This window comes from Schistocerca nitens, chromosome 7, assembly GCF_023898315.1.
Source record: "Schistocerca nitens isolate TAMUIC-IGC-003100 chromosome 7, iqSchNite1.1, whole genome shotgun sequence".
Lineage (NCBI taxonomy): Eukaryota > Metazoa > Arthropoda > Insecta > Orthoptera > Acrididae > Schistocerca > Schistocerca nitens.
The window spans coordinates 105,847,407-105,874,842 of record NC_064620.1 but is presented as its reverse complement, the minus strand read 5'-3'; the positions used below and the strand labels follow the sequence as shown (position 1 = coordinate 105,874,842).

Genomic DNA, 27,436 nt, shown 5'->3' with positions numbered 1-27,436 from the left:
ATTTGGCTGTTAAATCACTAGAAAGGATTTAGTGTTTATGTTGCTGCCATCTTTCTTTACTATGTACTGGCCTCCATTACTTTGAAGTCAATTGTGTCTAGAATCGCTTTTGTAAGAATCTGGTCACATAACAAAACTACACATGTGCCTACTGTGATTGCCATAATACTGCATGCAAGTGTTTGCTCTGCGAGCTGACTGCACTCCACCCATCCTTGCTGCTTGGATAACAGTTGCTGTCCTATGCATTTGAATTTTAGATAGCAAGATCTCCCATTTTTCTCTCAAGATGGTTTTCCACATTTTACTGGTTAGGGCTCTCTTAGGACTGGAGGAACATTTATTTCTTGTTTGATAGTTTTTCTCTTGTAACTTCTGATTTTTGTGAAGGAATTACAATATGGCAGGTAATCTGCAGTGGTGGATTGTTGTCCCATTCTGTAAGGACTACCTTGCATTCTGTTGTTGTTGTGTTTTCATTGCTGAGTATATAAAAAGTCAGTTGATTTTCTGCTTTCCCTCAAGTTTTTGTGGCCTTCGCTCAGTCCCTTATTCAGTAGCCACATGTGGCTGAAACACCTGCTGTAGGTTCAATCTCCGATGCTACCACAGTCAAGGAGACAGAAGATCTTCAGTGAACTTAAAATTTATCTGGAGATAAGGAAGCAGTAGCAGAAAAGGCTGTAGTTTCGGTTAATTCTGCGTGCAATTTGATTTGCTCTTTGGAGGCATACAACTGACACTCGCCACACATCATTTAACAATCAGCTATACATATTCATAACTGCTACAATATGAATATTATTCTATCATGAATGAACATTTGAATCTCTCCTTTTTAAGTCGTGCCTTCTGATGTTCGACAGAGTTATTTTATTGTAAATAACGTATTCATGTCTTCTTTCAGGGAGGAGGTCAATCAACAAGGTACTACCTTCTTGAATCGGAGGCAGTTGCTCATGATGATGGTATCCTGAACTTGGAGCAGTATTGTGCATTTCCTGTAATAGACAGGCCAAAAGTGCAGAAGGTAAAATGACAGTGACAACTCTGATTGTCCAGTATTCACATATCCCCAGTTGTCACAACTGTTCTCTCTGTCACAGCACTTTCATTGTACTTCTCTTCCTTTTCCCCATCTTCATTATTTCTCATTAATCCCCATTGCTTTCCCTCACTCCGCCAGTCTCACATACTCTCTTCTCATTCTCTGCATTCTTTTTGTATTATATTTATATTCAGTAATGTATTTTCAGTATTATTTGCTTCCAGCTAATACGCTAATATCAGTATTTGTGCTGAGAATTGACATGAGGACGGCTGAATAAGTTCTCTCTCACATACCTAGAGTATGAAGTTTGGTATTTCCAATTTTGCATGTAGTATATGAAAGCATTTGCAGAGTACTGTCAAAAATTCAGTGACTGTAAATTTACTGTTCCTATCCTCCCCACCTCAAATTCTAATTATTCTAACAAAATCCTATTTGGCCACAGGTTGAAGTGTTGTTAATATTTCTCAGAAATGTTAAGAAATGTATATTTTCTTTTTTTCGTTTAGCTCTATGAATTTGAGATAATTGCACGACGGCCGCCACTCGATAGAGATCCTGTTCTACATGCCATGATGCTGCGTCTGTATGCACCAACATCCATGGGTGCCAAACAGCGTTTCTGGTTCCTCATGCGGCATTGGAGACGCTTCCGTACCATGGATCTAGAAATTGAATCAGTGACACAGGTTGTTATTTAAGAACAGTCACAATAATTACTTATAATTAATACAAGTCTTCTGCATGTTATAACTACAAGAAAAGTGAGATGCTTTTTTTTTTCCCCCCCAGAACTGTGATTATTCAGTGGCTAGCTCACATAACTACATAACTGCTGAGGCTAATCTTTGATATTTCATTATTGTAACTCTTCTTCAATACTCTAATGCAGTAGTGTTGTCTATGATTGTATGAATATCTTAGTGCTGTATTAGCAAGAAATACAGCCTCACATTGCAAGTATAACTGGTGCTATATCTCTGATCTGAACGCAGAAGGAGGAGGGGGGGGGGGGGGCGGCAGATGTATCTCCTTACTACCTTACATAATACTTGATTAGGACATACAAACTCAAGCAGTATGTAACTTTGCGTAATCAGCAGATAGTTTTATGCAGTATATTTTAATGACTGATATACTGCTCATAAACTGCTTCGAAAAATGATCTGAAATATCCTCACTGCAAGGACTGTAGTCAGGCAGAGAGGTATCATTGATGTTATAGTAGGCGAGGGGCAGCAGAGTTATTTCTTCCAGTGTAGCATCCAAAATATTGCAGCAGCATGTCAATGTCATTGTGATATTTCTGTTCATAAGATTGAAAATACACTGAAACCTCCCTCTTACACTGTTCAGGTGACTTGAAAAAGTGGTGTAAATTGCCCGAAGGTGTAGGAAGAGGGAAATAATTTCTTAAGTAATAAGTTTTGCATTTCCTGGATACATTGCAGTTCATACTTTTTGGTGAAAAATTCCAAAATAATAGTTCATTTAAAGTCTTCTTCAGGACAGCAGTTGACAATGGCTAATGTTGAGTGGTTATGTATGATAATGAACCCAGTGAAATTATTACATTCTGCAAGTGTCGTCATGAAGTTAAATGCACACAAGAACTTAATTTATACAGTCCTCATTAATCCTGATGTTAGTGAAATGTCTATGCAATCATGCTGCTATCAAATACCACACAAGTTTGAACCAAAAGAAACTTTCGCAACTTTTCAGTAATCAAACACGAGTAGGCTACAGCAAAACGCAGGATTTTAGTGCCAAAAAAGTGTTTCTTGTTAAGCCAAAGTAAATTGTAGTACATATCAGAGTTTTTGCACTTAGTAGAATATTTTCAATAATCCAGATTACACCAGGTCTCACATAGTCCAGATAAATGAAGTTATTGCATATGCAGTGGAATAATGAAACATAATTCTATAGGAAATTATATAGGCAGAATGAACAGCTAAATTTTAGCTTGGAGAAAAAGAAAAGAACATGTCCAGCATATGTAAACAGTTGTGCTGTTGTGTACGACGTTTGTAGGATGCAACAAGCAATGTGAGCAATATGTGTATGGGCATAGCTGATTGCACAAGTTGCTTTATGTTTTTAAATATTTTAATGGTGACAAACCTTTCTTAATGCGCTATTCTTATCCACTTGACATCTTGGGTGTGAAGTCAGTGTAAAATGGATGTGTTTTACAACAAAAGATTTTAAGACCTGTGGGAACCTGTTGTCTTAAATAAAAAATATTTTATGTTATCTAGGCTGTTGAATGGTTTTGGCAAATGTGCCACATCTGTGACAGTTCAAAGGTAGTTTGTAAATTAACTGGGAGAGATGCTACCAGATCTCTTTTTTATAGTTCCAAACTTTTCCCATTTGGCCTAGTACTGATGCCTTAGCCCAAAGCAAAATTTCATTTGATCCCAGATCACGTAAGAAACAGATTGCCCGATCGCTTGGTCTAGCAGGCAACCCTTGTCAGGGAACGGCCACCAGGCGGCAACAGCGTCACACCCTTACTTCTGGAATCAACCACTAGATGGCACTCCGTTCTGTGAAATATGTGGCAACATCGGTCAAATGTGTGCAGCTTTCCACTCTTTGGCGTCTGTGAAGTACAGCTGTTTCTGACATACCGGTGGTAGTGGATCGAGTCGTCATACCGAGGACCTACGAGTATATCAACTGTGGAATGAGTAGACGAACAAATCCTCAACTAAAAATGTTCAGATTTCCCGTCAAAGATAAAGAAAGGTTACGCGAGTGGATTTTAAATTCAGGTAAATCAATAAATCAGTTACGAGTAAGAATTAATAAAGAGCCATAAGCATTCGATCCTATTTAAATTTTGTCGATGTTACGTTCGATATAACGTGGCAGCCCTTCCTGTACAAGAATCATGTCATATAATTTTTAAATGAAATCTTTGCTGCGATTTGGACTTTTTAAAACTGTTTATTCACTTCACTATCGTAATTTTGGGTGTAGAGGCATTTTTGTGTGCAATGTGAAAACTGAAACCAATATAACATATGGATAACAAAATGCAAAGCATAGTGTGGTAACATTTGGTAAACAATTTAAGAAGCATTACCTTACAAGACCTTTCCCTTGGTACTTGAAAATGGCTCTAGAGCTGGAATCGCAACAGTGAAATAAATGAATAATAGCCGTCATCTAACTGTTAGATCATCGGTCCCTCTAAATCCTGATATATGCTAGAGCGAACGAGTGTAAAACATCGTTTACACTGCTGCAAACGAGTATTCATAGATAATTTGCCAATGTTCACTGCCATTCGTTTATACTTGTGAACAAGCGTTTATACTGGAATGAAGGGAGGAGAATAGAAGAGAACGAGCATAACATGCAAACTATAGACGCTGCCAATTTTAATTTTTATAATCTCTGCGCTAATAATCCTCTCACAGCTTTCACTTGAAAACAACACTACTTATAGTAACAGGTCTGCGCAAGTGCAGATATCCCCAGTAATAACTGTGCCTGTTGCGAATATTTGCGGGTTATCTTTAAACTGTACAAAGTAAATTATTGACATAAGTATGGTTTGCCGTCTGTGGCTCTTCAAAGTTGACACCGCCAAAATATGCTCGAAAAACACGCTTTCACTTGTATATTACCGCGTTTGCAGCCCCCTTTCAACAACAATCCAAAATTCATTGTTTTGTGCCACTCCTATATCATTTACGATAAGTTACGTGCAAAGTAAAAGAATTTAAATTTGAAATGACTGTCACTGAAATATGTCCAGCCTTAATTCGCATCATAACATAGTGTTAACCTGCACATGGAGATCTTTTTTACCACCATAATCCGTATCAGAAGAGCTGTATAGCAAAGAGAAAATAGACGGCATGGAAGGCGAGTGTAAAACCCTTGCGACTGCAATACAGTCTGCATTTAAACAGTAACTCGCGAGAAATGTTTGTGTGTTACTTTTCATTTATTTCATTTCGCATATGATTGTGAGAAATAAACTTTGTTTGTAGAATTACAGGAGCTAAGCTACATTCTTAGATTGAAAACTCGGGAAAAACCACAGCCGATAATGAGCTACTGTCAGCAGTGTGACGAATGCATTTCGCGCGCAGCGCTCTAGCCGAACGCAAATGAGCGACATTCACGTCACCGAAGATACAGCGTTGCCAATTCCGCGACATGGACAGGTCAGTTAGCATTCTAGCATCGCCTGTGACATCTGTTGACCGACGGGAAAACTATTTTTACGGTTGCCTATTCCGCCGTAAGGATGGTCAATCTGTTTCTTACGTGATCTGGGATTTGATAATGCAACTACAAGCATCGTTACACAGTATAGTTATTGGTCGAGTGGCACAGCAGTGTTAGGAGATGAAGTATTAGCAGTGTGCATTGTTAGTGACTTATATAAATTCAAAAATAGAAAGAAGGGTTATTGTGTAATGTTTGTAAACAGTGCCTTACTAACATTGTTATCTCAATTACACTTACTTTACCTCCATTAACATTGTTTCTCAAAGTGTAAGTGGTGGGAAACTTGTATTATAGTAACACAAAACTGGATGTAAATCGACATTATGAATATAGAGAATTTCAAGGGACTGATAAATTTCGTAAAAAGTGGGTTTATGCTGTTGGTTACTATAACATCACTATTTTGTTGGTTACATATTGAACAAGTAGTTGTAGCTGTTCGGTGAACATCTTTTGATAACTTGCGTATGTATGTTCTGGAAAGTCCACTATTCTCTGATTTCTGGGAATAACATCAGTTAAAAATTTGTTCCTACCTGTTGCCTGCCCTCCTCCCCTTTCTCTCAAATTTGATTTATGCTTTCTTACTCAACATATTTGTAATAGATATTTACTTCTAAATAAATCAGATCTTTTGAACAAAATTTAAATGTAACATGAAAGTAACTGAACTTGTTGAATTAAGTGGTACTTCACGTACTGTTATAATGAAACTGTGTTCTTTTATTTATTGTCCCAAATTACTTGTTAATTTATAATCATATTTCTTCATGACAACAGTTTGTAATGTAAATGTAGGATGAATAATTTGGTAGGTATCCAGATTGTTAATTTTAGGGCATTTGGAGCAAGAGCAGCGAAAAGGTACTTTTGAACTGAGCGTGATGCTGATTCCTTTGCATTATGGCTGAAATTGAAAAATATGAGCTGTTAACTGTCTTCATATCTTACTATGATTAGTATATGAACTGCTTTTGAAATCGGTGTATTTTTATTTTGCTGTTAAGTCTTAGAGTACATTTGAGAGCAATGTGGATTTGGTGTTGTTCTTTTGAGGGTTTGTGTGGGAGCTTTAAAGAAATAAAGATCTTTATCATTAACAGCATCTGAAATATAAAAGTAAGAAAAAATGTTTTCATGATAGAAGCCCTTGGTCTCAGAATGGTTAAATATGATACCATATGCCATGCATTCAATTGATGGCCATTAATTTAAACTTACACTTCGAAATTTGAATCTGTTGCAGATATGTTGGTCTATTGAAAAACAGTTTTTTGCTTTATTGTAAATATTTTAAATGTTCTTTTTATTTTTTTAATTGTACATCTCTTATATTTCAGAAAAATAGTTCACTAATTGCTAGATGGGCAACCTCGGAATCTAAATCTCAGTCTGCTGCTGACATATCTCATTCAGCCTCAGCTGTTCACCTGTGAATGGTAAGGTTTATTATCAGTATTTTCCTACTTAAATATTCACTCCAGTGAACTGAGTTGGAAAGTTATCAGCCAGTATTTTTATTGCTCAAAAAGTCTTTGTGGGGAATAGAAGGCCTGTATTTCTTAAGTTTTAGTTATGGATGAATTAGTATTGTTGCTTTACAAGCTATAAAGGAATTTTGGTAAATTAAGTAAATTTCTGTGAAAGAGTGCAAAGTCATTTGACTTTGTGTTGGTAAACATGAATACAACACAAAGGTGTGAAAGATGCACAAAGCAAAGTTGAATTTGACAAAGTTAAAGAATTGAAAGATGGTCACATAACCAGAAAAGGTGAACCATACTAAAGTCATCCATTCAAGATTATCACTCAGTTAATAATTGAAAAGGTTCATGGTATGGCAGTGGAAAAACACAAAATGTAAACATATTAACAAAGCCAGTACACTACATCGACTTCACAAACTGGACATTAAGATACTCTGTGAATGCTAGTTGCAGCAGTTGCTGATTTCTGGCAACAGATGCAGAACAACAAATAAAAAATAAAAAAAACTGGAAACTCCAGAATGGAGCAATATGTGAAATACGGAAAGGCAACCACATTGATACTTGGGAGCACAGTAACTACTTTGGGAGAACAGTAACGTGCAACAGAAAACAGCATTCGTGCTATAGCCTGGGAGACGAGTTTGTGGTACTGACAGCTCAGTAGCGTTTCCTTGCCTAGTGACTGCAGGTAGCCGGCCAGCGATGGACTGCACTCAAGCAGGTAGCAGGAGACACATTGCTGCTCTGCAAACTTGACACATACGCATCTGAAACTTAACAGTGAGTGTCTGACATGCAACCTGTGCTGTCGTTTCATTGTTTGAGTTGTAGTTCAGTTTGTAGTTTATTTCATTTTTGTTGTTTTTAGTATTTATTTGTTTCTGTTTTGTTTTTAAACAGTGTCCAGTGCAATGATTAGTGCTAGCCAAACGTGTAAAGTGAAACAGAGGAAGAAAATTGTGCTACACAGCTAGGCCCATGTAATATTGTGTTTGGTGAGGGACTACTTTGAAAAAGAAGCAGAAAAAAGTGAGACATCTTTTCCTGTTTCTCAGATTAACAGGACTGCGGCAGCATTGAAAATAAGCAAGAACACTGTTGTAACAATAGGCAAAGAATGTACAGTATAGACGTGGTAAGAGTGCCACAGCAAGACTGAAGAAACCAGGAAAGAAGTGGCCAAGAAAGAAGCAGATAACAGCTTTGGATGATTTCGAGAAAGAATATCTGTCGTCATATACACTGCAGCTCGACACACAAGTCACCAGAGTGATGTCAAATTGAAAGACTTGCACCCAGCAAACGGTCTACCCGATGGGAGGTCCTAGACGCACGACATTTCCATATTACACTGCAGCAGCAAAGAAACTGACATAGTGCGGTGGTCCAGTGTAATGTTAAGCTCTCTCTATACAGCGTAAGTGTTTTCGTGAACTTACTTGTTGAAGAATGCTGGTTGTGCTTTCTTGCAGCGCCGATGTCTTCTGCTAGCACCGAACGCTTCTCCGAAGATTTCACTGCTAGGAAGGGGAAATTTTCACTCTCTCTCTCTCTCTCTCTCTCTCTCTCTCTCTCTCTCTCTCTCTCTCTCTCTCTCTCTCTCTCTTCTTATTTAAAAATACGCTACTCTTGAAACATCATTCAATGCACCAGAACATATTTATTTCCACTTTGTACAAAAAAACAACTAAACTTTATGACATAAGCCCACACATTACCGGGCACCCAGAATCAGTTAATTACACATTTTTGAACACAATACCTAAGCTTTTATCCTGGCCGACTATCCATGTCCAGTCCACTCTCAACAGCAGATCAACGTCTAATAAACAGTCACTATTTCGAGTCTCTCTATTTGTTTTTTAACAATACAATGCTACATTACTCTTTGCAGCTGGCCACGGAGCTTCCGGGCCTTATTTGCTTATTGTTGGCAGGTCGCACTGAACACTTGCTGGCGCAGACGAATTATCTCCCTTCCAGTTTCGCCTACACAAACAATAAATGGGTGCAGTGTCCCATGCTCATCCTTAAGCATTGCTTTAAAATAACACGTGTTCAAAATGGCTGGAACACAAGTGTCTCCAGACTTTCATAAAATCCTGGGGGCACTACAGTAGGCATGCATATTCAAATACTGAGATATGCAAACAGGCAGTATACGGCACTGCAGTTGGCAACACCTATATAAGATGACAAGTGTTTGGCACAGTTGTTAGATTGGTTACTGCTGCTGCAGTGACAGGCTATCAAGATTTAAGTGGGTTTGAACATGGTGTTATAGTCGGCCCATGAGTGATGGGACACAGCATCTCCAACATAGCGATGAAGTGGGGATTTTCCTGTATGGCCATTTCACAAGTGTACCATGAATGTCAGGAATCTGGTAAAACATCAAATCTCCAACATCACTGCAGCCGGAAAAATATCCTGCAGGAATAGGGCCAACGGCGACTGAGGAGAATCGTTCAACGTAACAGAAGTGCAACCCTTCCACAAATTGCTGCAGATTACAATGTCATGGTGCGAACCATTCAATGAAACATCATCGATATGGGCTTTTGGAGCCAAAGGCCCACTCGTGTACCCTTGATATCGCATGTCATAAAGCTTTACACCTCGTCTGGACCCATCAACACCGACATTGGACTGTTGATGACTGGAAACAGGTTACCTTGACGGACGAGTCTTGTTCCAAATTGTATTGTGCGGATGGACGTGTATGGGTATGGAGACAACCTCATGAATCCATGGACCTTGCATGTAAGCAGGGAACTGTTCAAGCTGGTAGAGGCTCTGTAATGGTGTGGAGTACATGCAGATTGGGATGATATGGGTCTACCGATACGTCTAGATATGACTGACAGGTGACATGTATGTAAGCATCCTGTCTGATCACCTGCAACCATTCATGTCCATTGTGCATTTTGACGGACTTGAGCAATTCCAGCAGGACAATGCGACGCCCCACATGTCCAGAATTCCTACAGAGTGGCTCCAGGAACACTCTTCTGAGTTCAAATAGTACCACTGGCCACCAGACTCCCCAGACATGAACATTATTGAGCATATCTGGGATGCATTGCAACATGCTCTTTGGAAGAGATCTCCACCCCCTCATACTCTTATGAATTTATGGACAGCCCTGAAGGATTCATGGTGTCCCTCCAGTACTACTTCAGACATTAGTTGAGTCCATGCCATGTCATGTTGCGGCACTTCTGCATGCTCGCGGGGGCCCTACACAATATTAGGCAGGTGTACCAGTTTCTTTGGCTCTTCAGTGTATATAGCTAATAAAGAGGTTGGAACATCCAACTCTATCTAAATTATGTGTCATTTCAGAAAGATAATATTTTTATTGAAATAAAATTTTCATTACTTAAATTGCTGAAAGATATTGGCTTCATGCATTAAGTGTTTAACGGATGCAAATTATTGATGGAAAGAACAGATACTTGCGAGGCGGTGCAGATTTTTGCACAGGTTCACGAGTGTGAGAATGAACAATATAATGTGGCTAGATGAAACTTGGGGTAATGCCAGCCATTCAATACGTAGGGGATGTAGTGATGGAACACCTGAGGGAGCAGGGCAGTGCCTGTTGGAAAAGGAAGAGCGAATTATTGTTTCACATGCAGGTACACTGGATAGTTTTGTGCCAAACCGCTTGTTAATGTTTCGTTCAGAAAAGGGTGGATGATTACCATGCTGAGATAAACTGTGGCTTTTCAGAAGTGGTTCGACACATCGCTTATGATGAATCTGACAAGTCCATCAGTGGTGATCATCATGAAGAGTACCCCTTATCACTCCGTTGTTCATAATAAGACACCAGCTTTGACCAAAAAAAAAAAAACTGTAATATTCAGTGGCTGAAATGGAAAGTGGATTTCGGAGAAGATTTGGAGAAGGTGAAATTACTCGAAAGATTCTCCCATGCCATTAAATCGGTATTGGAACAAATAAAACAATACATTGCTGCAAACAGTAAAAAAATTATGATCTCTGAAACTGAAAGTCGCCTTGTAGCATCTGTCAATAAAGTGATAAGTGAGACCTGTACAGAAATGAAAGTTGTGAACAGCTGTGCAAGTGTCATCAGAGAGGCAGCCAAAAATGAAGGCATTGTGGAAGAATGCATAGAGAATTTAATTACGCATCTGAGAGGGAACAGTGATAATTCAAGCAGTGCTGAGGAAGACTATTTTAAATCGGACTCTGACAGTAATGGGAGTGGTCTTTTCCCATTAGCATAACTATCACACGCTCAAGAATGTAAGGAGGGAGAATGCTGTAGACCTATCACTATATTGTGAGTACCATCCTCAGATTATAACTGTTAATATACTGGTGAATTATTATGCCACGCATTGTAGAAGTAATTAATATTGCTAATATTTATTAACGGAAACGAAAACTGTGAATGTTCAACAACTTGTGGAAAAGTTTTCATTTCTATTGAGAAGTTTGACAAATAACTTTGATATTTCACCATATTAGGTACTAAATAGCTCTTTTTAATGTTTCAAGATTTAATAAAGTGGCAACTGTAAAGAAATTCACACATACAAATGCAACCTGCATGTTGTTGTCACTTTTGTTTCTGCTGCTAGAGAACACATGTAAGTAGCAACTGGGCACAGAGTGCCATATGCCACGTTCGGCAATGTTGCCATCTGCGCACCTGAACTGTCAATATGTCACTCATCTCGTGGACTATAACTTTCAATCACTAGCTCTTTTGCTGCAGTACAGTCACACAGACGGCTAAATGCACACTCACATGGCCATGGCAAGAGTCTTGCTCTGTGTGTGTGTGTGTGTGTGTGTGTGTGTGTGTGTGTGTGTGTGTGTGTGTGTGTAAATGAGTGCACTATTGCTAGATGTTCTTTCTTCCTGTGAAGATGAAGATGTTGCCTGGAAAGGTGATTGGCATGGTTTTAAGTGATTTTCAGAATGATATCTTGGGATATGATTAATAATGAATAAAAAAATAGGAGTGCGGGTTAGCTACTACAAACAGCATAGTGAACGCATTATTGTGGCCAAGATAGACACAAAGCCCATGCCTACTACAGTAGTACAAGTTTATATGCCAACTAGCTCTGCAGATGATGAAGAAATAGATGAAATGTATGACGAGATAAAAGAAATTATTCAGGTAGTGAAGGGAGACGAAAATTTAATAGTCATGGGTGACTGGAATTCATCAGTAGGAAAAGGGAGAGAAGGAAACGTAGTAGGTGAATATGGATTGGGGGGAAGAAATGAAAGAGGAAGCCGCCTTGTAGAATTTTGCACAGAGCATAGCTTAATCATAGCTAACACTTGGTTCAAGAATCATGAAAGGAGGCTGTATACATGGAAGAAGCCTGGAGATACTGACAGGTTTCAGATAGATTATATAATGGTAAGACAGAGATTTAGGAACCAGGTTTTAAATTGTAAGACATTTCCTGGGGCAGATGTGGATTCTGACCACAATCTATTGGTTATGAACTGCAGATTGAAACTGAAGAAACTGCAAAAAGGTGGGAATTTAAGGAGATGGGACCTGGATAAACTGAAAGAACCAGAGGTTGTAGAGAGTTTCAGGGAGAGCATAAGGGAACAAATGACAGGAATGGGGGAAAGAAATACAGTAGAAGAAGAATGGGTAGCTCTGAGGGATGAAGTGGTGAAGGCAGCAGATGATCAAGTAGGTAAAAAGACGAGGGCTAATAGAAATCCTTGGGTAACAGAAGAAATATTGAATTTAATTGATGAAAGGAGAAAATATAAAAATGCAGTAAATGAAGCAGGCAAAAAGGAATACAAACGTCTCAAAAATGAAATCGACAGGAAGTGCAAAATGGCTAAGCAGGGATGGCTAGAGGACAAATGTAAGGATGTAGAGGCTTGTCTCACTAGGGGTAAGATAGATACTGCCTACAGGAAAATTAAAGAGACCTTTGGAGAGAAGAGAACCACTTGTATGAATATCAAGAGCTCAGATGGCAACCCAGTCTAAGCAAAGAAGGGAAGGCAGAAAGGTGGAAGGAGTATATAGAGGGTTTATACAAGGGCGATGTACTTGAGGACAATATTATGGAAATGGAAGAGGATGTAGATGAAGACGAAATGGGAGATAAGATACTGCGTGAAGAGTTTGACAGAGCACTGAAAGACCTGAGTCGAAACAAGGCCCCGGGAGTAGACAACATTCCATTAGAACTACTGATAGCCTCGGGAGAGCCAGTCATGACAAAACTCTACCATCTGGTGAGCACGATGTATGAGACAGGCGAAATACCCTCAGACTTCAAGAAGAATATAATAATTCCGATCCCAAAGAAAGCAGGTGTTGACAGATGTGAAAATTACCGAACTATCAGTTTAATAAGTCACAGCTGCAAAATACTAACGCGAATTCTTTACAGACGAATGGAAAAACTGGTAGAAGCGGACCTCGGGGAAGATCAGTTTGGATTCCGTAGAAATGTTGGAACACGTGAGGTAATACTGACCTTACGACTTATCTTGGAAGAAAGATTAAGAAAAGGCAAACCTACGTTTCTAGCATTTGTAGACTTAGAGAAAGCTTTTGACAATGTTGACTGGAATACTCTCTTTCAAATTCTGAAGGTGGCAGGGGTAAAATACAGGGAGCGAAAGGCTATTTACAATTTGTACAGAAACCAGATGGCAGTTATAAGAGTCGAGGGGCATGAAAGGGAAGCAGTGGTTGGGAAAGGAGTGAGACAGGGTTGTAGCCTCTCCCCGATGTTATTCAATCTGTATATTGAGCAAGCAGTAAAGGAAACAAAAGAAAAATTCGGAGTAGGTATTAAAATCCATGGAGAAGAAATAAAAACTTTGAGGTTCGCCGATGACATTGTAATTCTGTCAGAGACAGCAAAGGACTTGGAAGAGCAGTTGAACGGAATGGACAGTGTCTTGAAAGGAGGATATAAGATGAACATCAACAAAAGCAAAACAAGGATAATGGAATGTGGTCGAATTAAGTCGGGTGATGCTGAGGGAATTAGATTAGGAAATGAGACACTTAAAGTAGTAAAGGAGTTTTGCTATTTAGGGAGTAAAATAACCGATGATGGTCGAAGTAGAGAGGATATAAAATGTAGACTGGCAATGGCAAGGAAAGCGTTTCTCAAGAAGAGAAATTTGTTAACATCGAGTATAGATTTAGGTGTCAGGAAGTCGTTTCTGAAAGTATTTGTATGGAGTGTAGCCATGTATGGAAGTGAGACATGGACGATAACTAGTTTGGACAAGAAGAGAATAGAAGCTTTCGAAATGTGGTGCTACAGAAGAATGCTGAAGATAAGATGGGTAGATCACGTAACTAATGAGGAGGTATTGAATAGGATTGGGGAGAAGAGAAGTTTGTGGCACAACTTGACTAGAAGAAGGGATCGGTTGGTAGGACATGTTTTGAGGCATCAAGGGATCACAAATTTAGCATTGGAGGGCAGCGTGGAGGGTAAAAATCGTAGAGGGAGACCAAGAGATGAATACACTAAGCAGATTCAGAAGGATGTAGGTTGCAGTAGGTACTGGGAGATGAAGAAGCTTGCACAGGATAGAGTAGCATGGAGAGCTGCATCAAACCAGTCTCAGGACTGAAGACCACAACAACAACAACATCTTGGGATATAATAGAATTGGTTTCTCTTCTATATTGTTCTTTAGATATAGTCACAGATGACTGATTTCTTTTTCCTAAGTTTAAAAAATTGCTTTGGTGAGAAACAGCTTTCAATAAACAGAAAGTAATTCCTTTAATAGCGAGCTATTTTATAAGAGTTTTTAATGGCCTATTATTCCACTAAAATGGAAAAAGAATGTAAAGTTCTTGGACAAAATTTTTACCTGTCAAAGCCACATAGCAATGCAATCCAAAAATTGGTATGTAAGAAACTTGTGGAGAGTCAAGATGTTGGAATTTACTGTGATTGCTATTAAATAAAAAAGTACAAAAAAAAACTTTCATTGACCAAGGACAAATAAGTAACACTTGTTTGAAGCAGGAAAGAGAGCAAATTAACATTTAATTGAAGATCGCTTGGTGGATGTAAGAGATAAAGATTGTAAAGGCTTAAAATTTAACTTCTTACAGCACGAACTGCATAAATTCACAGTGCAGTTTCTGTATTATTGAGGCAGTTCTGATTCAGTCTTCTGTCTGAAGATTCGTGTGATGTAGCTCTCCATGCTAACCTGTCCTGTGCAAGTCTCTTCATTGCATCATATCCAAATCCACTTGAACCTGTTTGGGTCATTCCATGTCAAGTCACCCAGGCCTTGACACCAACCATGTCAGATTTTGATGAAACTTGGTACAATTACTTCTTTTATCATCCTGAAAGCACTTGTAAATTTTTTTTGCTCTATCTCTTATAGTTTTTTATATAAATTTTTAAAGTTTTTAGATTTGGCGTTGTTTCAGCAGTCGGAAATCGTAACTTAAACGTGTCCTCTCAACTAAAAAAATTTGTATGTTAAAGAATACTCAAGATATCAGTATGAAATTTTGGAATAAGTTTGTGTATTATATCTAAATGTTAAAAAAATTACCATAAAGATATATTAAAATCTTCCAAATGAAAAAAAATTACAAGTAGTTGTTGGTTTTTTTTTTTCTTGTTTAGTTTTACAAAAACTGCAATATCTAGAGTCTCAGACCTTATAAAAAGCTCAAATTTGTTTTAAAATACTCTTAATTGTATAGGCTATTAGATAAAAGAAAAATTACGTTGGCTTTTTTAACCTGTTCAATAGTTATCTAATTTTTTAAATAATATTAATTATATTTTTAAAATAAAAAGTACCAAGTGACTTAGACACCAAAAATAAGTTTTTATCTTCTTGGAGTAACAATGTATGCTTGGATTTTGTTTTGTTATTCCTGTGTTTTGAAGTAAAAAATTATTACAGTGTTAAATAGTGCTTGGATAGTATTTTATTAGGCTAAGTTTATTCGAACTTTCAGTAAGTACTGTTACTTAGTTTACAGAGATTCTTTTCCAATATCCTATAAAAGTAACCAGAACAGTAATTAGACCAAAAGTGAAATCAGTATGTCAGATATTCAAACCTGTAACGTAGGGTTATTTAAAAAATCTGACTGTTTCCAAACAACCTACACACCTTCAAAAAAGTTACAACCGGTACCTGAATTGAGTGAGGAAGAAAAAAAATTTGATTCACTTACAATCTGGAATTAATCTGTGTGAATTTAAGAATATATGTTCACACCGCAGCTACTACTTTTTAAATGTTTTTGAAAAGTATCAAACAACATGTGTAGACCCACTAAAAAAAACACAAAAAGTCCATCAAAAGTCGTTGAGAAGTGTAGGCTTGGATCTTTCTAAACAATTACTGACAAAAAATAGTAGCATAAAACCTGGACAAAAGCTTTGCTCAACATACCGTAACTTTTGTGAGGAAAAATTAAGAGTTGAAGTCAATGAATGTGAAACAGATGATGAAGTCATGGTTGAATTAGAATCATTGGAATCCAGAAATGAATCCCTCGTACAAACAAACATTGCTCTTGATAATTTAGGTTTAACACCGATAAAGCTTCATGGCTTGTCAGAACAAAGTATAGTGTCTTATTTTAAAAGGAAGGTTAGTAGTATTGAAAAGACTGCAAAAAAGGCGGTTTCAAAAGCATTAAAATATGATTCACCAAGCTCTGATGATGACGAAGAAGATACAAGTGTGGTTGAGAAAGCAAAGGATTTTGATGTAATGATTTCTCTTATGAAAGAGAAGATGTCATCTGTTGGAGGTCTAGAAAAATCCAGATTCTGACCTTGGCTCCAGATTCTTGGAGTCGAAATAAAGTGATGAAAGAATTTAATGTAAGTGAGTACATGGTACGACAAGCTAGAAAGCTAAAATCTGAAAAGGGTATTTTGGATACTCCTGGTCCAAAAAAGGTAAAACTCTTTCTGAAAATACAGTAAGACTTGTAACAGATTTTTATGAAAAGGATGAAAGTTCCAGAGTGCTACCTGGAACAAAAGACAAAGTAAGTGTTCAAAAAAATGTGTACATGCAAAAAAGACTCATTTTGTGTAACTTGAGAGAACTCTATTATTCTTTCAAGTGGGATAATCCCTAGGTAGAAGTAGGATTTTCAAAATTTTGTTTCTTGAGACCTAAATGGTGTATCCTTGCTGGTGCTGCAGGCACACACACTGTACGTGTATGCAGTATCCACCAGAATGTTAAACTATTATTGGATGCTGTGAAAATTGAAGAATCTTATAAAGACCTAATTAAGATGCTTGTGTGCAACACGGAAAACCAAAACTGCATGCTACATCATTGCGACAGCTGTCCTGCAAATGCTGCACTAACTGAGTACTTAACTGAAAAACTAAGTGAAGATTATGATTTAGAAGAAGAAATTGTATTCAGTTAGTGGGTTAACACAGACAGGGCAGAAATGATCAAACAGTCTATCAGTGTTGAAGACTACATTTCTTTATTGGTTAGGTCATTGGAAAAGCTCACCCCGCACTCGTTTATAGCAAAATCCCAGTCAGCAGCCTTTAAAAGATTGAAAGAAGACCCACCACCCAAAACAGCAATTATTGTGATGGATTTCAGTGAAAATTATTCCTTTGTTATAAAAAATGAGATCCAAAGTTACCACTGGAATAGAGGTGGTTGTACTCTACACCCAGTTGGAGTTTTCCTAGGAAATGAGGAAAACAATGTTTTTGTTTCCAACCACTGTTTTATTAGTGATGACCAAGAACATGACACTGGTTTTGTTAACTTTGTACAAAAAGAAATTACAAAGTGGCTGTCATTAAATCATACTGACATTGACTCAGTTCACTACTTTACAGATGGTTGTGCTGGGCAGTACAAAAATAGAAACAGTTTTAAAAATTTGAACACTTGAGAGACTTTAATTTGAGCCCCAACACTCTTTTTTTGCAACAAGTCATGGGAAGTCAATTTGTGATGGCCTAGGAGGAACTGTTAAAAGACTTTTAAGGAAAGCCAGTCTACAGCTTTCAGATGAAGAACAAATAATGACAGCAATTGATGTGTACAAGTTTTGTGAAAAAAATATTGAAAACATTCATTTTAACTTTATTGACAAAAAAGAAGCTGATTTGCTACGGTTAAAACTAGAAAAACGTTTTTTTAAGCAACCCGAACCATTCCTGGAACAAGAAGTTTTCATAACTTCAAACCACTTCCAACAAACAACCTTGAAATTAGAAGGACTGCAGATAGTGTAAAACCCTCCTTAGTCTTTTCTTTCCATTCTTCTTCTGATTGGGTTCGTGTTGAACCATGCAAATCATGATGGTAACTGGTACTTTGGACAGGTAAAAACAAGCATTAGAACCATGATGAAGAAGATGCAGAAATTCTATTTCTACATCCTTCAGGACCAGCTGCATCATTTTATTGGCCTGAAAGAGAAGATTCTTGCATAGTGCCTTTGGAGCACATAGTCTGTGTAGTAGACGCACCTCAATCAAGCGGCACTGGAAGAATGTATTACTTCAAAAAAGACTGTATCAAAAGAACTGAAAGCTCTTGGATGAAGTGGAAAAACAGTTTGAATCAGCATTAATGTTTATTAAAAAGACAAAATTACTCAAAAAATTCAATGTTTCAAGCAATCAGTTGGGTTATACATAAGTGTTGTAAGAACGCTATCTTTGTACATAATTCTAATGTAATCTACTATAATTAATAAACATGTTAAAAATCCATCATTATTTTTGTTTTATCAAGTAGCCTATATGTTTAAGAGTAAATTAAAACAAATTTGAGCATTCTATCAGGTCTGAGACTCTAGATATTGCAATTCGTATAAAACAAAACATCCGTTAAAAAAAGAAAAAAATACATATATATATTTTTTTTCATAGAAAATATTAATATATTTTAATAGTATCATTTTTATCTTCAAATATGTATAATAAATAAACTTGCTGCAAAAATTCATGATGTTATCTAAAAGAGTTTTTAAGATAAGCAATTTTAAAGTTTTGAATACAAATTAAATTTACCATTTCCAAAGGTTCGGAAAACGCAAAACATAAAAACTTTAAAAATTTATAAAAAAAACTATAAGAGATACAACAAAAAAAATTTGGAGGTGTTGTCAGGATGGCATTAGAACCATTTGAGCCAAATTTCATGAAAATCTAAGGAGGTGGGTGTAAAATTTATTTTTTATTGGGTGATTTGATATGGAATGACCCGTTTATTATATTCAACCTTTGGCTCCCTGTACAGCATTTGCCACTCATGTTCCCCTAAGTCATCAAAGAATTATTTGTTGAGACCTTGGATGTGTTCTATCAACCCATACCTTCTATTAATAAAGTTTTGCATAAAGATCTGTATTCCCCAGTTTGGTTGTCACAGTCACTCTAATTATTTCTGTTGCAAGAATATAAATAAAGTGTACAAAGGAAGGGATGACAATAACAGTGTACGTACTGGAAGTCTGCCAGTTTAATAAAAGGGAGAAAAAAGTCATTTGTCAGGAAAAACCGGAAAATTTTTCATTGTTTTAGTTTTCCGTTAAATTTTTGCAATTTTGACTGGTAAGAATTGATGCTCTTCCAGAGAATGTTACTGTAACCTGCAGAAATATAACATAAACAAGAGGGGGGGGGGGACTTTAGTTTCAAAGGAAATGCGCCATTTACGACAACAAAACACTGTGCACGCACAAGTGTCTTCAAACAGCAAAGATATGTCAAAGGCCTTAAGGTGAAGACTATGTAATACTTCTAACAATAAACTGCTTTCTATGAGCGTGGCATCTCAACTGTTTGTTAGGTTCATTTGAGCAGTTGCAAGCAGGCTAATGCACATGTGCAGCTGACTCGCGTACGAGCAATATCTTCTCCCGCTTTTGGCTACTTGAATTGTGACTGTTAGCTGTATCGGCAGTAGCAGCCATATGCTAACGAGAAAAATTTTTCTCGCATGCCTCAGCTGCTAGATTTGCACATGTGCAGGGTTGCCTGAGTTGTTGTGGGCGGGGGGGTAGTCCCCATGTGACCAGTGTTTGCGTTAACTGATTTCGCTGTTTCTTCATCATTTACAGCTCCCACGTCAAATGAAAACAGAATGGATTTCTGCGGTCTGAAGCTATCAAGTGAATTAAAATACATTCACATAATTACAGAAGGCAAAAATATATTATTACCTTTAGTTTTTGGAGTTTATTTTATTTCCAAGTTTTTAGCAGTCAAGCGTTAATCGCCTTGCGGAACAACGAAGTTATTTTTGTCAGTCTGCTAAAGAAATTTGGCTTTATTAATCTTTTCTGCTAAGCCAATCAATTTATTTGAAACAAAGTATTTAATTCCACAGTATTGGCTAGTTCCAATTGTTCGCTGAATTTCAAGTGCACGTTTTTGTCTTCTACCATGTATGGCATTATGCCATAATAAAGAACCAAACATGAGATAGTACAGTACTGATGCTCCAAGAAAATTTACATCCCAAAGACCACACTGAAAATCTTAATATCAGGTGGGACCTACTTCATTCTGAATCTAGACAAACCAATGTGCACTTCAAGCCGAATTATGTGTTTTAGTATGGTTTACGAAATTCCGATTCTCTTGGAGTATCCTCTGATGTCTTGTTCCTTTTATGACTTAATGTAAGATCTCTTAATGCTTTATAATACGAGAATGCGGGCTTCCTACATCACTGCAGCTGTGCATGCGTAATAATGCGTTTTCTGGTGCTCTCTGGCAACTGCTAAAACCAAAGTATTTCTAAAGTATCGGGATAGTTCCTCCAGCTCAGGCAAGTTGAGCAAATCGGTTCACTTTTGCATTAGGTGTGGTCTAACATGGGTGGTTCGTAAGGAAACAGCAGAAACTGATTTTTAGCTCCATGGGGTCATAAGTATTTAAATAACTAACCTTAGCAAGTTGTTCAGTTTTTAATTGTACTTTCTTTAGACGTTCATGTAGAAATGCTCTTTTCCCACCTGCAAAAAATCTGTGTGCATTATCAAGATGCACCCAAAAAACTAATTACTGGATACCAAAAGTACCAGTTTTGAGGGTGGCAACTTTTATAATTTCTATTCATGGTAAACAATAAAAATTTTTACCATTTGTCCTTAAGGTGATGATCACGGGGGAACCTTGTAACTTTTGTTGATATCATCACAGTTACCTTACTTCCACACGTAATATTTTATCTGGAACGTAAATGTAGTTTTAACTTGTGTGGAAAAAATAAACATCATGTGAAATTCTTTGTTCTTGCAAATGAAGCACCACATGTTTTGGTATAGTATATTCAGTAAAATATTTCTAATAACATTTTTACTCTTTCACAAATCATAAGCCGGGAATTTCAACAAGTGGCAATCGATGAGCTATGTATCCAGAAAAAATGTAAAGCAGCTGATTTTGTGTTAACTTTTATATTATGCATACGTATTTTCTATTTAAATGTGCCAATGTATAAATGAACTTACTTTTTGTTTACTTGTGTGTGTGTGTGTGTGTGTGTGTGTGTGTAAGTAACTTTACTGGTGTGTGGAATTCATTTTAAAAGACTCTAGCAGAAAAGTGGGGAACCAGCTGCCTCAGTCCTCATTCCACCTTCCTCACTTAAAATTTTGGCATGTGAACATTTTTGTACTTTTTTGCTGAAAGAGGGCAGCAGAAAGGCAGAGAAGGTGGAAGAGAGAGGAGACAATACCAATGGGAGAGGGGTAGGGGGGGAGGAGAGACAGAGAGAGGGGGGGGGCAGTGGAAGAGGAAGAGAGATGGGCGAAGACAATGGCAGTGGAAGCCAAAGAGAGAGGAGATACTGGTGGGCAATGAGAGAAAATTGCAGTAAAAGAGAGACAGCAATTGATAGAGATGGAAATGAGAGATCAGTGTAGGTCACACATAGGCTTGGAGGGTCTGAGCAACCCCCAACCCTGACAGACCTTTCACCCCATAGGTGTAGGAGATGGTGCATTTTGAACTGAAATTTTAAACATGTGGGTTTATGGGGAAAGAAATAATTGGATTCCCAGAATTTTTATTCTGTCAAGGTATGGTGGAAACAGTGGCAGTGGGACAGGCAGCCATAAGGGGACATAATAAGAGAGAGAGGTAATGCAGAAGGGGCCATTGTGAGTGTGAGAGAGAAGATAGTGTTAATGGGTGGAGGAAAACAAGGGCACGCAGTGGCAGCTAAAGAGAGAGCCTACACATGCACCAGTTGCTGGTTTGCATGGGGTTTAGACTTTTGTCAGTTCTGCCCCATCACCCTATACCCACATTTTACAGTCTAGAGGTCAAAACCCTGAGAAAATCTTTCCCAGGGACATATTTGGAGAGGAGACAATTGTGGTTGAAGAAAGATGGCAAGACTGTAAACAAAGATAGTGGCCATGGGAGAAAAAAAAGAATGGAACAAAGACAGTAGCAGTGGGACAGAGACGGTGAAAGTGACAGAGAGAGAGAGAGAGAGAGAGAGAGAGAGAGAGAGAGAGAGAGAGAGTTGTAAGGAAAACTGAGAGAAAGGGATGAGGGCAGTGACAGTGGTGAAGACACAGGAGAAAGTAATAATGGAAGAAAAACGAGGCAGTGGGAGAGAGAGACATGTAGACAGTGTCGGTGAGAGGGAGATACTGAGTATGAAGGGTTAAATACAAAGACTGGGTAAAAGGATTTAGAAAGTTGTATGTAAAGGGAACGAACATTTTCGCAATACAAAATTTTTGGTGAGGAATACAGAAATTGAATTGAGGCAGCTGCTTCTCCACTTCTCTGCAGTCTTTCAAAGAGAAACATATTTGTCCTTTTTGTGCTCCGACAGGAGCATTTTTCCACTAGTAGTTACTATATCCAATTTTATAAGTTTGAGAACATATAGAAAAGATTCACAATTAAACCTTTAAACATATCTCCATGTTTTGTACTTGAGCGCCCCCCCCCCCCCCTCTCTCTCTCTCTCTCTCTCTCTCTCTCTCTCTCTCTATCTATCTATCTATCTATCTATCTATCTATCTCCCCCTCCCTCCCTAATGCATCTAAATTACAAGTGCATCCAAAAAGAAGGTGGCATACCAATCGGCAAAAAATTGTGTGTAAAAAAAATATATATATATACTATTAAAAATTCAGCAGACCTTGTACATCAAATAAAAAATGGAAAAATCACAAAACAATGAACTATTTTATTTTTAATAACCAATATTACAGAGGAGTCAAAGGCCTTGCAATGGGGAAAACTATCTTGCTGGAAATCTAGCAAATATATTCCTTGACAAAACTGAAAACCACTTCCTCATTAAGCACACAGGATGGAACAATAAAATACAATGTTACCAAATGTATGTGGAAGGAACCCTTGTATCTGTTTTTTGTTTAGTATAGTTGATTAGAACATTTCATTCACAGTTCAATAAACTACACCCCAGCATCACATTCACAATTGAACATAAAAACAAAATAAATTTTCGTGGCTTTAACGTTTTCAGAAAGCCTACAACTACAGATACAGTGATATACAGCAACTCTAGCAATCATAGAGGTCACAGAGAAGCCTATTTTCCATCTGGTATTAACAGAGTATACAAATATCCACTAAGTCAAGATATTAAATCAGAAGTTGACATACTTAAAACTAGCAGATAATTGATATAATCCAACAGTTATCAACAAAATTCTTTTCAAAATAAATAAAACTAATAAAAGTATATTAAAAGATGAAATCACATTTAAAAGTAGGCAAAATAAAGTTGAAAAATTGTTGTGCCATATTAGAAACATACATTGGACACCAAGTCCACCATATCCTTTTTTTTAAAAAAAATATCCAAAAGTCTGATTCAGATCAGGACACAGTAAGAACATGCACATACCATTCACTAGAACAATCAACGAAATTTTACACATCTGATATTTATAAATTATAATGTGAGACTGTGAAAATATATATGTTGATCAAATGGGGAGAAATTTTAAAATGCAATTCAGAGAACATATGAACAATAGTGAAAACAATCAGCATTCAGTGCACATTTGAGAGAGCAAAATCATGAAATGGCAGACAGCACGATGCACGTTACTTCTACACATGGCTTATAGAGGCAAATACCTGAACATTATTGATGAATTAGAAATTTTTGCTCATGAAGAGGATCAGGGTTGTGTTCTAAATAAAAAAAACTGATCTAAAGCACATAATTATTATTATTCTAATTGAGAAGCCAAATACAAATTTTTGTAGATTTAGCTTCAAAAATGCTTTTGTGGTTAAACATTTCCACAAAAACTTTCATTCCCTGTGTCACTCCCTTAGAGGTTGAATTTCCAAAAACTGAAACACACATCTTTTTATTTTGAACTGACAAGTCAAGTACAATTTTCATATTAAAAGCCCTTGGGGATCAAATTTCCAAAAATGCTGTAACTCGAATTTTTTATTTTTTACTGAGAAACCAAATACCAATTTTACTTCTAGCTTCAACATATTTCCAAAAATCCTTTGGCCCTCTTATTTCACCCACTTAGGGGTGGAATTTCGAAAACTCACTTCTTAGACAATTCTTACAGTATAAGATAACACCATTTCCAAATTTCAAGTTTCTATCCTTAGTGGTTTGGGCTGGACAATGATGAGTCAGTGAATCAGTCAGGACATTTTCTTTCATGTATAGAAGTTATATTACTATGTGTCTTCTACAGGCCCACTAACAGCTTGTAAATGTCATTCATGAACATCTTGTTTTCTTTCTAGGTTTGCATAGTATTCTACAAATGCTTCCAGGCAACTCTCTGGATTTAGTATACTGAAAGTTCTATTTGTTAAGGGAGAAAGATGTTACAGTGTTAAGATCATTAGATTCGGAATCATTATTGCAGCAATCAGTCCTCTGCTTTAAATGTTCGTGGTCCTCTAATGATTTTTAAATATTAATGTCTGCTTCATCTGCCCATTATTAGCATAGATGCACGTGCTTTTATGTATTCTAATGTCATTTAAGTTTTCCTTTCTGATTTTGTTACTGTTATCTTGTAAGTTAGGTGTAAATTATATAGCTTGTTTATTGCTATTTTAGTTAAAATTATTCCTGTTTCTCCCTTACAGGCTTATGCATCAGTATTACATTAAGACCTGTCATGAGAAAAGTTCACAGAGAAGAAGTGTCAATGTTGTGTTGGGAGTATTCATCAAAAATGAAAAGCTAGTACATAGTGCATATCAACTGCATTATAAAGACTGTCTATAATTTGTATTCTAAAAGTTAGGTTGGTGAGTATAGGGGACGATAATGTGAGCTACAGGCATACTCCTGCGAGTGAAAATTACACTAGTTTTGCTGAAGGCCATGGACAACTGATTGATTACTTTATTCCATGAAAGTACCTCAGTCACGAAGTAGAAGCAGCAGTTACTTGTTGCATTGTCTGCTGAGATTCATTTGCTTTTTGTAGCTGAAGAAATGTTGTTGGCTCATTTAAGATAAGAACTGAATGAAATAAACTGAAAGACTATTTGCTGTCATTGTTCTTTTCTTTATTTTTGCTACTTGTGTTATACAATTGTTCCTAGACAGCACATACACTACGTATTGTTAGTGAACCTTCCCCATTTGCTAATTTATGTAACAGATGTAATATACAGACAGTAATTTTTAAATAAGCATTTAAATTTGTCTCGGATGCTGTAATTATTTTTATATGATCTTAAAGCATTTGTGATTACTTTTTAAGATATATGCTAAATAAAAACTGGTGACAATTTCATATGTTCTTAAAATTTATTTCTGGCATTTGTAATTTGGTACATCAAGGCTAGTTCCTGAGCTAATGTCTTGTCTAATTCATAATGGGTTGTCTGTTTTCACATTAATTGCAACCTGATACAATTACTCATATTAATAAACCTCTCCTAAATCACATTCCAAATGATAGTCAACACACATTACTTAATTTAACCATTCCAGTCATCTAAGAATATTTATCTGAAATGATGGACAATTGGTAATGTAATTGAGGCAAGGAAAAATAATAAAACTAATGGGCTTCATTTTTTAATAAGTAGACTCAAATGTGACATTAAGGAAAAAGTGTGTGCCTAATATTACAGCTATAATATAATTTTATAGATAAAAAAATCTACTAACCAAGCAGCAGCAATAGTACATACGTGAAAGTTAAGGAAATTTGCAAGCTTTCAGAACCAGTTGCTCCTCCTTCCGCAGAAGGGTTGAAGGGGAAGGAAGAGGGTGGGATGAAGGAAGAAAAAGAGTGCCGAGGTTTAGGAAAGGGGAAGAACTACAAAAAGATCACCCAGAACCCTGGGGTCAGGGGAGATTTATTAGATATATTTTAGTTGTAGTGTGGTTAACAGCCGTGATAAATTTTGTGAATGATATCAATTTGACATACTGACTGCAACTCAGGTATGAGCACTTAACGGGTTATCAGAGTTGCCACAAGTTCTGGAAATCAGGGAATCAAGAAAAATCTCATTTTTGGTTTAACGGATGAAACGGTTTCTTTAGAAAGAAGCCACACATTGTCACTGTCTGGGTGCAGCCGAGTAGCTGCTGGGTGTCATATGTTCACTCCCTATTCCATCCTTTGTACCAGTTCTCTGCTCCCCTCAGCTTGCTTGCTGCTAGCCTAGCAGCTGCCAACAAGAGCAGCAGGGAAGTTGTTTGTCTTTATCTCAGAGTATTTGCACAAGTAACTCATGGCATGGATTGATCACCACGGTCTCAGTTGAACAACATGCTGTGGGTGACTCATGACAATCTAGAAATACTTTGAAGACTGCTGACTAAAATATCTTCTTTGGCTTTGTTTCTGTTTCTGTTCAGGTACCCCCACCCCGTCCAAAAAATCCCCTTTTCTGTACAATGCTTTGTTTTCTATTCTTGCTGATGTGATGTAAAGTCACATTTGAAGTATACATCTGTAGATACAGGAGGTCTCGTGGCCCAGTTGTGATAACTAGCCCAAGAACTAGCAAGTGTAGAATCTCGAGTACCTTGCAGAAAGTCTCTTTGCAGAATTGGATGAATGCTAAAGATTGTGGTAAAGTTTGGAAAACTTCTTGGTAAGCAAGAATTTTCGGATCTCTGCGCAAGCTAAAAGAGAAGTGAGATGAGAATCGATCGCTTTTGAATAGATTTATTGGATGGTACTACCACCTGTTAGCATTTGTATAGCTTTCTTCAAAAGATTCTCATTCTGAGTCATCGTCAAGTCTTCATAAAGTAAAATTTTTCCTCTAATAAAGAGTGTGTGATAATCACCCAAGATACCAAGTCATTGGCAGCCATACTTCAAGTATATGTCGGTTTGAAATCTGCTGGCGGTGTCTTCAAGATGATGATAATAGGAGAATAATTCTGGACTATAACTATGCTCGAGACTGGTATATGAAAGCTTTAAAGCACAAGCAGCGTTAAGAAGATGAAAAAGCTGAGAGAGCAAGTTAATGAACTAAAGTCAACAAGTCTCAGATACTGGCTGAGAGAGCCACTGAACTGAGTGGAATTGAAGAAGGGATTGCTCTCACACTCAGAGAAGTTTTGACGGGTCTTCATTGACAGGCTTTGATTGTTTGACAAAACACAGAATAATATTTG

At 37.2% G+C, this 27,436-nt stretch overlaps 1 protein-coding gene across 4 annotated transcripts in view; it reads left to right on the top strand.

Annotated features, from left to right (window-relative positions):
- LOC126195302 (uncharacterized) overlaps nucleotides 1-25,341 on the top strand; it is a 51,343-nt gene extending 26,002 nt beyond the window's left edge. For all 4 annotated transcript variants that reach the window (XM_049933857.1, XM_049933859.1, XM_049933858.1 and 1 more), the window contains exons 6-9: nucleotides 908-1,030; nucleotides 1,561-1,740; nucleotides 6,649-6,747; nucleotides 24,925-25,341. In XM_049933857.1, the coding sequence (XP_049789814.1) occupies nucleotides 908-1,030; nucleotides 1,561-1,740; nucleotides 6,649-6,744 (399 nt within the window). In that variant the 3' untranslated portion in view covers nucleotides 6,745-6,747; nucleotides 24,925-25,341. The remainder of the gene's footprint in view (nucleotides 1-907; nucleotides 1,031-1,560; nucleotides 1,741-6,648; nucleotides 6,748-24,924) is intronic.
- Nucleotides 25,342-27,436: the final 2,095 nt, after the last annotated feature.